Source organism: Typopeltis vanoorti, chromosome 15, assembly GCF_054136105.1.
Source record: "Typopeltis vanoorti isolate ZY-2024b chromosome 15, IOZ_Tvanoo_1.0, whole genome shotgun sequence".
Classification (NCBI taxonomy): Eukaryota; Metazoa; Arthropoda; class Arachnida; order Uropygi; family Thelyphonidae; genus Typopeltis; species Typopeltis vanoorti.
The window spans coordinates 105,026,423-105,039,143 of NC_143563.1; the positions used below are offsets into that span (position 1 = coordinate 105,026,423).

General features: G+C 36.1%; 1 protein-coding gene across 2 annotated transcripts in view; it reads left to right on the forward strand.

Annotated features, from left to right (window-relative positions):
- The window catches only part of Tbc1d15-17 (TBC1 domain family member 15/17), a 305,943-nt gene that overhangs the window by 20,332 nt on the left and 272,890 nt on the right, over positions 1 to 12,721 (forward strand). For both annotated transcript variants that reach the window (XM_090404708.1, XM_090404709.1), the window contains one exon: positions 8,274 to 8,421. In XM_090404708.1, the coding sequence (XP_090260834.1) occupies positions 8,274 to 8,421 (148 nt within the window). The remainder of the gene's footprint in view (positions 1 to 8,273; positions 8,422 to 12,721) is intronic.

A 12,721-nucleotide genomic window follows, 5' to 3' on the forward strand; every position in this document is an offset into this window, starting at 1 on the left:
GTTTACTTAGGAGGTGACTCAAAGTATCATTGGGTAGCTGTGATACTGAAGATAGTTCAGGCAAGAATCCTTGGTTATGACCCCGTTAATGACAAGATACTTTGTATTAGACTTAAGGCTCTTCCTACCAATGTGGCAGTCGTCGTAGTTTATGCACCCCACATGGATAGGCCTGATGACGAGAGTGAGGAATTCAATGAAAACTTACAAACTGCTTTGGACTTCCTACCAAGGAAAGACGTACTTTACATCTTAGGGGGACTTTAATGCAAAAGTGGGAAAGAATATGAAAGTTGGCCTGAGTGGGGCATGTTTGGTCTGGGTGAGTGTAACACCTGTGGTGAAAGACTGTTGGAATTTGCCCATGCTAACAGATTAGTTATTACTGATATCTGCTTCCAGAAACACCCATGATGGACCTCTACTTGGACATCTAACATTAATAGGTCAAGACGACAGATTGATTACATCCTGGCTCTCCAGCAGTGGAAGACAAGCATCTCTGATGTGCATACTTGTCCTGGAGCAGACTGTGGTTCCAACCATCAACTAGTAAAAGCCAAAGTAAGACTAAGACTCTGAAAACTTCCAAGGCAGGCACATCCCACTAGACTGGATGTTAGAGTAATTCCTAGTGGGTTCACAGAAGACACCTCAACTTGGTTGGATGATTTTTTGGAGACTAGTGAGGAGAACTCACCAGAAATGCTTTGGGAAGTAGTCAAGGTGATGGTACAGCCAAGAAGTATCTCAGCCCACTAAGAACACCAAGAAACCCATGGATATCAGATTCAAAATGGGAACTAAGCGAAAGAAGGTGGTTGGAAGAACAAAGAGACACAGGGACTGAAGAATATAAGAGATTACATAGAGGTCAGAAGAGCCACCAAACAGGACAAGGAAAAGTTTTACACTAATAAATGCGAAGAGATAGAGTTCCAGATGAGGAGGCACAATTATAAAAGGATGTTTCATTTAGTTCGTGACTAAAGCAAAAGTTTAAGCCCAAATCGAATGTCATCAAAGACAGGAATGGAACACTACTAACAGAAGAATTGGAAATCAAAAACAGATGGAAAGAATACTTTCCATCTGTTTGATGGAACTGTACAATAGAGTGGATAAAGAAAATTTGGAGGAGCCTTCTCACCAGGAAAATTTTGATTTGGAACCTCCTGTACTTAGGCATGAAGTTGAAAGAGCATGCAAGCAGCTTAACAGCAATAAGATCCCAGGTGCAGATGGAATCCCAGCAGAGTTAATTAAGGCCACAGTGGATGGAGGGTTAAGAATGTTTCATAGATTGATTACAAGGATATGGGAGACAGGATCATGGCCTAGAGATTGGAAGAAGTCAATTTTCATACCACTACATAAGAACCTAGATACGAAGAATTGCAAGAACTATAGAACTGTTGTTTAATATCTCATGCAAGCAAGATTTCATTGAAGATCAGCATGCTAAATTGGATTGAGACCAAAGTTGAGGCAGAGATTCCTGAGGAATAAGCAGGTTTTAGGAAAGGTAAGGATACCAAAGATCAGATCCTTTGCCTTAGGCAGATCATAGAAAAGTATGAAGAATTCAAACTCCCTATGGTAATGTGTTTCTTAGACTACTCTAAAGCTTTTGACTGTGTCCAGCATGTGAAACTGTGAGAAGTAATAAAAAGAATGGGTTTTCCTCAACACACTATCAGGTTGATAGCTAGCTTGTACAGGGAGCAAGAAGTATGGTAAGAACAGATGTTGGATTAACTGATTGGCTTCAGGTTGGAAAGCGAGTTAGGCAAGGATGTTTACTTTCTCCTCACTTGTTTAGTATATATGCTGAGGGTGTGTGAAGCATTGGATGAGCCCACGACGGGAATTAGGATAGGCGGTAGATTGATCAGTAATCTGAGGTATGCTGATGAGACCTAGTTCTTCCTTGTCTGTAATGACAAGGAAAATAGTAATAATAGAGAACTTCAGCTCAATCCTAGCAAGACATAGATTATGGTTCTCAAAGGAAATACAGACAAGTAAGCTCCTGAGAAACAAATGTATCTTAATGGAGAAAGAATTGAGAAGTCAGCATGTTCAAGTATCTGGGATCCGTTATTAATGTGAAGAATTGCTGTTCAGAAGATGCCAGAAGAAGATTAAGAATGGCTGAAACAACAGTCTAAATTCTTGAAGGATGGATCTATCTCCACGGGAACAAAGTTGAGGATTTTGGATGCAGTAAATAACAATGTTTTTAACTTTAGTGGGCTAGTACAAGGTGTAAAGGAGGTTGTGGAATGAGGAGGGTATTGCAGGTTTTTATTTACTAATGCCAGAAGTATTCAATGGCAAAGAGTTTTTGGCTGTGGTTAGCTCAACTTGGCCAAAAGTTATAAGCATTAGCGATATTTGGTAGACTGAGGATAATATAGGATTAGAATGCAAAGGAAATACTATCTTCAGAGAGGAATAGGATGGAGGGAGTGATTTTTTTCTCTGCTAATGATAGCAGAGTAAATGAAGCCAAAATAAGTAGAAGTCCATTAGGAGAACAGGGCAGTTCACTTGAGGCTATCTAGTGTGAGATAGGGACCAACAAGATGAAACATGTAATTGGTTAATAAAAAGAATTAGATGACATGCAAATGAGCATATTAAGTGCAGGTCGAGTAATTATTATTGGAGATTGCAACCACTGAGGCATAAATTAGGAGTAGGAATGGTCAGGAAGGGAACAAAAATGGAATTTATGCATCTGTGAGAGATAATTACCTGAGGCAGCATGTAATAGTGGGAACACGAGGTTCAAGCATGCTGGATCTGATCATAACATCTGAGAACTTAATAGTAACCAATATAGCTACACTATCTCCTCTTGAGGATTGTGATCATGCAGTAACGTGGGAGAATTTCCAGACATGCCGAATTTTTTTTGTTAAGAAGGGATATATTTGGAATTACAGAGCAGGTGATTATGGTAAGCTGAGGAGTCATCAGGAATTGCAGAAAAAAAAAGGAAAAGTCGTGGAGGGAATATAAAGAAAAAGGTGATTGGCCCATGAATAATAAAAGGCACAGGCAAGAAAGATGACCTGCATAGTAAGTAAGGAAGGTCAAAGCTAATTATGAAAGAAAGCTAGCTGATGAGGCCAGAAGACATCGTAATAAGTTCTATGTGGCAAGTAAAAGTAAGGATGACTTTAACACGTTCATTACCAATCATGCGATATCGCATAATGCGAGTTCTCACCAAACGGCCGATCACGCATTATCGCGTGGACGTCGCTATCAAGTTTCTAAGCGAAATAGTATAGTGGCCACGGCGAAACGGTGCGTAATATTTATATTGGCCACTAGGGAAGGGATCAACTTTCGTGGAGTGGGGATGGCCGCCAGCCATTGTCTATTGTTTATGTTAGCCAGTGCGCACAGTGGCGGTGTTCGGACAAGGCGACGACGCAATGATTTTGTTTAGTTATTCGTTGATTTAGTGTGCTTGAAGTTTGGTTTCTATTTATTTTGAGTATTTTTTTTTTTTTATTTTTTTTTTAGTAAGTTCCCTATAAATGTTGATTTTTGATAATTATTTTTTTCTATTTGTACGTTATTTTTAAAAATTCTATGTGATTATAAAAGACTGATAATTAAAGTTATAATTATTATATTTAAATGTTTTTTATTTATAAAATATATAACTTATTTGACCGAATTACATATCACATGATATCGCGTAATAGATATTTAGAGTAGTACATAAATCCTATGTACATAATAATAAAAGCATATAAACAATATATTTAACTTATTTTGAGCACAATAAAAACTAAATAAAAAAAAATAAAAATAATTTGGCCACCACACGAAATTCCAATTTTCAGCTTGGCAATGAACGTGTTAAAAAATGCTGATGGTGGGGAGGTAACATAAGCAAACCAAATAGTTGAATTACCGAATGAGCATGGGTCAACTTGGATGAAGGATATCATTTCTTGGCATCTTTAATTTATAGTATAACCAAGTAAAAAATCTTTGAGCATCATCATCATCATCATCATCAAATTCCTGCCATGTACCCTCAAGGGGTGTACAGGATATGATAGTACTATATGAAAAATTTACATCATTACTAACTTCCTATCTACAATTTTCCTCCAAATCAGTCTGTTACTTGTCAAGACTCCAACATTATCAGATCTTATATGTCTATCATCTAAGGTACTTTGTACCATATCAATCCACCTATACCTTGATCTTCCTCTGGGTCATTTTCCTGCCAACCTGACGGAGAACACTTGTTTTGCTAATCTTTCCTCGACCGTTTTGTTTAAGTGACCATACCACCCTGAGATTAGCTCTGCTAACACATTCCTGGATACTGACAATATCAAGTTCTTTCCTAATATACTCGTTTTTAATATGATATTGCCATTGATGCCAGCTGTTCATGCCTCTAATCTTTCCCAGGACTCTCATATCTGCGGTCTCTAGTCTTTGGTCAAGTGTTTTAATTCTGACCAAGCTCTCAGATCCATAAGTTAAAACTGGTTTGAACACAGTCTTGTATACAGCTAATTTAGTGTTCCGACTAATTTCTTTCTTATTCCATATGAATTTATTCAATTGACTTCCCACGATACCAGCTTTGCTGATTCTGTTGTCTATTTCTATATTTAGTTTACCATCTTCAGTAAAAATTGTGCCTAAGTAGCTGAAATGTTTTACTTGTTCCACAGGTTCTCCATTCACAACACAGTTGACATTTTCAATGATTCTGCCTATTTTCATTGTCTTTGTCTTTTTATTGCTGACCTTCATACCATATCTATTACAACAGCTATTCAATTTAGTCAGAGAATCTTGCAGACTTGTAGTGGATTTATTTAGAAGTATAACATCATCCGCATAAAGCAAAGAGCTGACATTAACATCTCCAATTTTGATATCAGGTTTAATACCATATTCCTTCATAATGTGATCCATATAGATAATGAATAACAGAGGGGATAATGTACATCCTTGTCTCACACCAGATTTAACATTAAACCATCTTCCTGTACTTCCTTCAATTCTAACTGCTGACTCACAACTCAAATAAAGACTAAGTATTGCTTGATATAATGCCCCATTGACACCATATAACTGCAGCGTATTGAATAGATTCTCTCTTGGCACCTTGTCATATGCCTTTTCCAAATCGACAAAACTTAAATACAGATCTTTGTTATATTCCCATGCTTTCTCGACTATTTGTCGTAAAGTGAAGATCTGATCCTGACAGCCTCTATTTGGCCTGAATCCAGCTTGTTCTTCACCAAGCTTTTCTTCCACAATTCTTCTCAACCGTTTCTCAAGTATACTTGCATAGATCTTGCCAGGAACACTCAGTAGGGAAATACCTCTGTAATTCTCACATTCAGTTTTATTTCCCTTTTTATATATGGGTACTATGAGAGCTCTACTCCAATCATCGGGAATTCGTTCCTCTGTCCAGGCTTTCTGAACTATGCAGTGCAACCACTGTAAGACTCTTATACCACCATACTTCAGCATTTCTGGTCGAATATCATCTACTCCTGCTGCCTTTCCACATTTCAAGCCTTTGATGGCTTTTTCTACTTCAAGTATAGATATGTATTCCTGACTGCATGCGTGGTCAGTGTTTTTTATCATTGTGCTGTCATCACTGCTTGTTTCATTTAGCAGTTTTTCAAAGTAATTACTCCATACTTCAAGGATATCTTTTTCTCCTGTTTTCATTTCACCTTTATCATCTCTAATTCCTTTTACAGCACTCTTTCCTCCATTCCTAAGCTTCTTCAACAACCTCCAGAATATTTTGCCACCTTCTTGATATTTATTTTCTATATTCTTGCCAAAGTCCTCCCATGACTTTTGTTTAGCTAGTTTTACACACTGTTTAGCTTTCTTACATTTGTCTCTGTATTCTGTAAGAGTAAAAGCTGACTTATTTGCCAGGAACTTTTGATATGCTTTCTTCTTTTCTTTCACTGCCTCTTTAACTTCCTGTGTCCACCAGGGAGTTCTGATTTTTTTATCTTTGCACACAACCTCACCACATGCCTCTCTGGCAGAATCAATCAATGTTTCCTTCAGAGTTTGCCACTGAATCTCCAAGGCTTGATTCCTGTTCTCAAACTCTTTCATTTTCTTTTTCAATAATATTTCTGTGTTTTAGTCTACAGTTTACATCTGAGAGCTGCTCAACTTTTATTCGCTTTAAAACTTTCTTACATGTTATTCTTTTCAATATGAAATTCAATTTTATCCTGCTCAAGACTAAATAGTGATCACTTCCAATTTCAAATCCTCTGTACACTCTGGTGTCCTGCACCAGGGAGAAAACATCACTATCAACAATAACATAGTCAATGAGACTTTTCTTATTCCTAGCCTCTTCTCTCCATGTGAATTTGTGCACATTTTTATGTTGAAACATGGTGTTAGTAATAACCAGTCCATGTCCTGAGCAGAAATCCAACAGATATTTGCCATTATTATTAGCTTTGCTCTTTTCTCCAAATTTTCCCAAAATATTTTTGTATGTCTCACAATCATTTCCTACTCTACTATTTAGATCCCCAACAAGGACCAACTTTTCCTTTTTCATTGTGTCAGTTGCTTTTTCTAAAGCCTCAAAAAATTCCTCCACTTCTACCTTAGTAGAACCTTCTGTGGGACCATAGGCACAAATAAGTCTCATTGTCCAGTTCCCCATTCTCATATTTGCCCACATTACTCTACTTGAGACTGACTGCCATTCAAGAAGATTAGCCTCGTATTTTGTGTTGAATACTATGGCTACTCCTTCTTTTCCTTGATTGTTATTGCCTGAATATAACATTTTGTATTTATTGCTCAGAAAGATCTCACCAGTTTTTGTCTTTTTTGTTTCTGTCACCCCTATTATGTCGATCTGGTACTTATCTAATTCCTCAACTAGCTCCATTTCTTTGCCATTCAGGCTTCTTACGTTGATAGTACCGATCTTTAACTCTGGTGATGTTGAGTTGGGGTTTGTTTTCAGATTTGTTCCAGTAGCTGACTTTTCGCTGTTCGCCCTGGTTCCCTGGCGAAAACAACGGGGGCCTTGTTTAACTGGGCGACGCCCCAGCCGGAATGAAATTTTGTCATGTTGTACCATCATTTTTTATTTTGGTTTAACCAATAAGAATACAATTTGGTCGGCTAAATCCCAAATTGCCAGCCCATCCTCGTTCGTTCAGTATCAAAGTAGATACCCAACAGGGTGCACCACGAGAAGGTGAGGATTGGACATTAGGTCAGAAGCCCTGGTCGGTTCTCCGCATTCCTTTAAAGGCTATGTGGAGGTCTCCTCTCAGTTATACAGCTTTGACCCTTAAGCACCCCCTTCTTTGAGCAAGATGGCAATATTTGTTAGTCCCCTCTCCATCATATGCCACTTATAATTAATGATAGTCTTGAGCCAGGTGTCTCTTTATTGGCTTCAGGTGGCAATTGAACTGCCCACTCAAGTCTCCAAAAGTTAAATAGGGCTCAAAATGGCCTTGCCTGTTCCCTCTAACAGAATAAAAATGCATTAGCTATTATTATAGTAATAATAACATGTCACTAATAAACTAACCAGTCTAAACCTGATGAGCCACCTCTGAAGTGATGTGAAACTGTGTGTGGTATCCTTAGTGGCTAATATTCCTGGTTGAACACAGAACAGTCCTGCATAAAGAATGGAGAACTGTAACTTATGGAGGACTTTCCATATACTTCTGATATATTTCCCATGAAGTATATCAGAAGTATATGGAAAGTTAATTATATATACAAAATGCTTTAACCACCTTACCGGCCATTATGGATCAAATACGCATCCTCATACGCTTCGTATCCATCATATATTTCAATGTAATATCAATGGTGTTACAATTTTAATATGCACTTCGTATCCATGGTAAACTGGACGTATATATACGTCCTTGCCGGTAGCGTGGTTAATACTGGCCAGCGATGTCAACATTTTGATCTTTACTGGTATTTCTGAGGTACCCCAGTGTTTTTGTAAACATCATGTATATAAGGGTTCTTATAACTCTGGGATATATGTTCATATTAAAATTATTCATTCATCTCCATTTATTAATGATATAATTTTACCTAAAATGTTGTTTTTAGGTTTGTTTTCTACACAACTTTTTTTATGACTATTTTCACTGTCCATTTCTCTAGATATGTTTCAAGCATATTTTCTTAATATTATAACGTGTTGGTTTCCTTTGTTGTTTTCATAGCATCAAACAACTATTTTGCAATGGGATCCATTACAAGAAGTTAGTGTTACAAAAAAGCAATTGAATGCTGATGTTGAAAATTTTGACTGGGAGGAGTTAACTCCATCTTGTTCTGTAGAATATAAAGTACACAGAAGCAACAGTTCAGGTAAGAATCAAATTTTAATAATTCACTTATGATGTGCAAACCTTTATCTGACTAGTTGGTAATGTTTGATGTAATTATTTAATAATATTAAAAGATAGGTAGAATGGTTATAGATGTTGGGAATTATTTATAAGTTTAATGGTATTAACTCACAAAACCAGTAGAACAAAATAAATATGATAATTTACTGAATTGCTGATATTTCACTGGATATTGCCCACACATCTTGCTATCTATCCTGTCTGGGAATTACATAAATTCTGTATTCATATTCAGAGTTTTGAATATCAAGATGACACCATGTCAGTCATGCAGATTACATCTGAATGTATGCTGTTAATCCTTATGTCATTAAAGGTAAGCAGTTGCTTTTGTTTATATGTTCTACAACTCTGTAAACATCCAAGGAAGTATTGTTTATCAACTTAAAATTGATATTGTTACTAAACAGACAGCAGAGCTAATAATTAATTTGGAATTATGAACTTAATTAACTAGCCTCTCTTACCATATTCTGTGTCCTCTAGTGCAAGAATATTCTTTCAGTTACTCCATGATTTTTATCTCTTTCTTTCTCAACTGAGTTTGATAGCATTCTGTGTTTATACTTGATTAGTTTACCACTCTCTCATAACAGAAGCTATGCCATTTGTGCCAATATACATTCTTCTTCTTTTCAGCCATTTTCTGTCCACTGCTGGACGAAGGCCTTCTCCAGTTCTTTCCACCTTTCTCTGTTCTTGGCAATGGTTGATCAACTTTCCCCAATAAACTCTGACATTACCATTAAAATATACATTACCATACTCTTATCTCTATTGACACAAATGACCAATATGGATCACAGTTAAGATCTTACATAGAATCTAATCTGTCTATACATCCTTAATCTCTGCTCCTGGTAAATATCTTAGTCCTGCTAATATATTTAAGTCTTTGCATAATATATTTTCAAGTTCTTTTAACATGACTCCAATTAATATTAATTTGTCACTCACCTTGTTATTGCTAGATTTGCTGTTAGCAGGGCTCTACTTAATATCTGTTTCTACCCAAATTGAGAATCAGTCAGCTATTAATTACAAGTAATTGTCATTTATTGAGCACATCTGCTGAGTAAATTGAACATAAATTCAGATGTTCTAATTTCCTTCCACACTGTCAGTATGTTTAGGAAATATGCCAATTCACACAAGTGCACTTTTGCCTAGTTCAGCAGATTTTCATGGTTGGAAATGAAAGTAAACTAATCCTTTGTTATATACCAGAAATATAATTCTTTAATTGCAAAACTTAATTGGAAAGTTTAATATTATTTAAGTTTCAAAAATAGAAAAAATTTGAGGTAAATTCTTTCTTTATATCAATGGATATCTTAATCAAATAACTGTAGTTGCTGCTTATAGATAAAGGCTTTTATTCGATACAGGGTTTTACTAGAAATATCATATTCATTTTTTGTATGAATAGGTACTAAAATCTCCCCCCCCCCTCCTTAAAAAAAAAAATGTTAAATCTTGCATTGCTAAATAGCAGATGTTTTATATCAGGAAGTACTTCCCCCTTGATGTTGACTTCAGAAATCCCCTCTAAAGTTTATAACAGCTACATTGTAATATTGTACCTTTTTTTCCATTTAATCATGTGTGAAGATGATTTCCAACACATAGTCTACTAGTGTTTACTTGCCATAATGATGGTGGCATGTGAATGTTTTATGCTTTTCAAGACACTTGTTAATGGTATTTCCTTCCTTTCCATAGTAGACTAAGTTGTAGGGATTTTACACATTTCTGGATTGGCAAAAATATGAAGTTCATCCTTATCATAAGGGACATGTGTTGCTAGCTTGATATGTGGTTATTGTTATTTAGCATTTGGGTTATCACAGCAGACCTATTTTCATCCCATGTAACTGAGTTATGTTTGAAAAGATGTGAGGAAACATGAGTATTCTATCTAATTTATAGAAGTTGTAGTCAGCAAAAAAAACATAACACCAATAATTAAATTTTGTAGCATAAGCTGTGTTATTGAAACAAAGTATTCCTGGTTGTACGTGTTATTTTTAAGGGTACCATATTGTTGGATGGATGGAGTGAGTGATGGTGTCACTCCTTATGTAAGGTACCTTCTGTTTGCGTATCAGTGAATAAACAGAAAAAGATTTCAGTTTGAAAGCCAACAAAATCCTTTGAGAAATCTTTGATTGTGTCTAGTAAGGATAGATAGTTATTTAATTATTATTATTTACCTTTTTTTTCTGTATTGAAGTGTACAGGGTGTTCGGGATAAATTTGACAGTTTCGTAAGGAAAAAGAAAATCTTCTTTGTATCTATTAAATTTAATGAATTGACAAAAAAACATTACAGGCAGAGTTAATTACAATACTATCAACAAGATTTACTCAAAATAACCACCATTAGCATCGATCACAGCTTCAATTCTGCTTCGGAACCTCGAACAAGCTGATGCTACAGTCTCCCTGGGAAGGGCCGCAAAAACTGTTTTAATTTTATCCATTAACTGGGCTTTTGTATTACTGGAAGTGCGATTGGTGTCTTTTTCAACTGCGCCCCATACAAAATAATCCATGGGGTTAAGGTCTGGGGAGTTTTAGAACTCCCCAGACCTTAACCCCATGGATTAAGGTCTTCTTGTTTGGACTTCACCAGCCCAAACATTTGGACTGGTGAAGTCGTAGAAATTTTCAGACAACCATTTTTGACTTTTCCCAGAGGTGTGGCAAGGGGCCGAATCCTGCTGCCATACATACGGCCTACCATTGGCTACCCTTGTTATCCAGGGCTTGACTACAGTTAGCAACTCCACAAACAAAGCCCACGAATACAGCAGATTTGCGAGGAATTCTGCTGTACGAACGCAATCAGATCGTCTGCTAGGGATCTTTCTTCTTGCTACATCCTCGTAGTCACCATTGCAAGTCTCTAGTTCATGCCTGATTGTTTTTACTGTATTCAGGGAGCATTGGGCAGCAGTCGTAATATCCTTATTTTGATGGCGGGCACGAATCATCATGATACAAGTTATTCTCTTCCATGATTCAGGTGGGTTCCAGCTATCCATCCTTTCTGACATCTTGTATATGAATGAAGAAGGATCCAAACTTTTAAATGAAGAGAAGTGTGTGTTAATACATGTAACTTACGGAAAAATATAATTAATTATAAATATGTCAAATTTATCCCGAACACCCTGTATATGTGGATGCCAGCTGTTTAAACACACTATAGTTAAATATATTTAAATATATTTTTAAATTTAAAAATTGCATAAGCATGGGTAACCAAGAAATAACAAGTAATAATTCTTTTGCTGAATAATAAATAATCATTTATTAAAATGATTATTTATTCAGTAAAATAGAATCATTATTGTATACATTAACCTCTCAGATTGTTAAGGGTCTAAGGATCTTCTCACCTATTGGAACAGTTGCATATTTGGATTATCCTAAGGTTTACTGGATGGATTCCTTGTCTTTGTAACATGTTACAGGACATTTTTATTTTTCACACATTTTTCTGAGACCATTAAGTCCCAGAAGTCCTTCCCGTCTTCCATAGTCCCACTTGGGAGAATGTAAAGATTACATTTGCTTTTTTGAATCTGTTGTAGCAAAATATGGTTGAGAATACTATCATTTCTTTTCAAGTATAATGTGAATTTTTGAGACTGGTAGGACTGGTTTGATTAATTGCATTGCCACTTAGAATAGACTTGAATGGAAGAAAATTTTACATAGAATTATATTCCTCTTTACCAACTTCACACAAATACACTTTTGACTAGTTCAGTAGAGTTGCATGATGTTGAAATGAAAGTAAATTCATCACTTCTTATAAACCAGAAATATAATTCTTCAATTGCAAAACTTAATTTCCAAACTGCTGCAGTTTGACCTACTTTGGACAGACTGGTAGATCAGTTAACATCTGCCTTGAAGAACACAAAAATTACATCCATGATCATCAGCATGGCAAGTTAGGATTGGCAGACCATGCTCTGAATACCCTTTCGCATATCATAGAATGATGGAAAACATTTTTATTACATGGAAGTCATTATAGGTCTGAGAGACTATTTTTAGAGTCAGATTAACTATGAAGCATTCTTCTAACCTCAGCAAGTATGGTTGCATAAATTTACCAAAGATTTGGGAGACTCATTTTAATGACAAAATAAAACTTCTTAACAAATATTTCATAACCAGCCATCCAGGTAGGTTTTTGGTTATTGAGTTGTGTATTGCAGAGAGAGTGCTACTATTCTAACAAT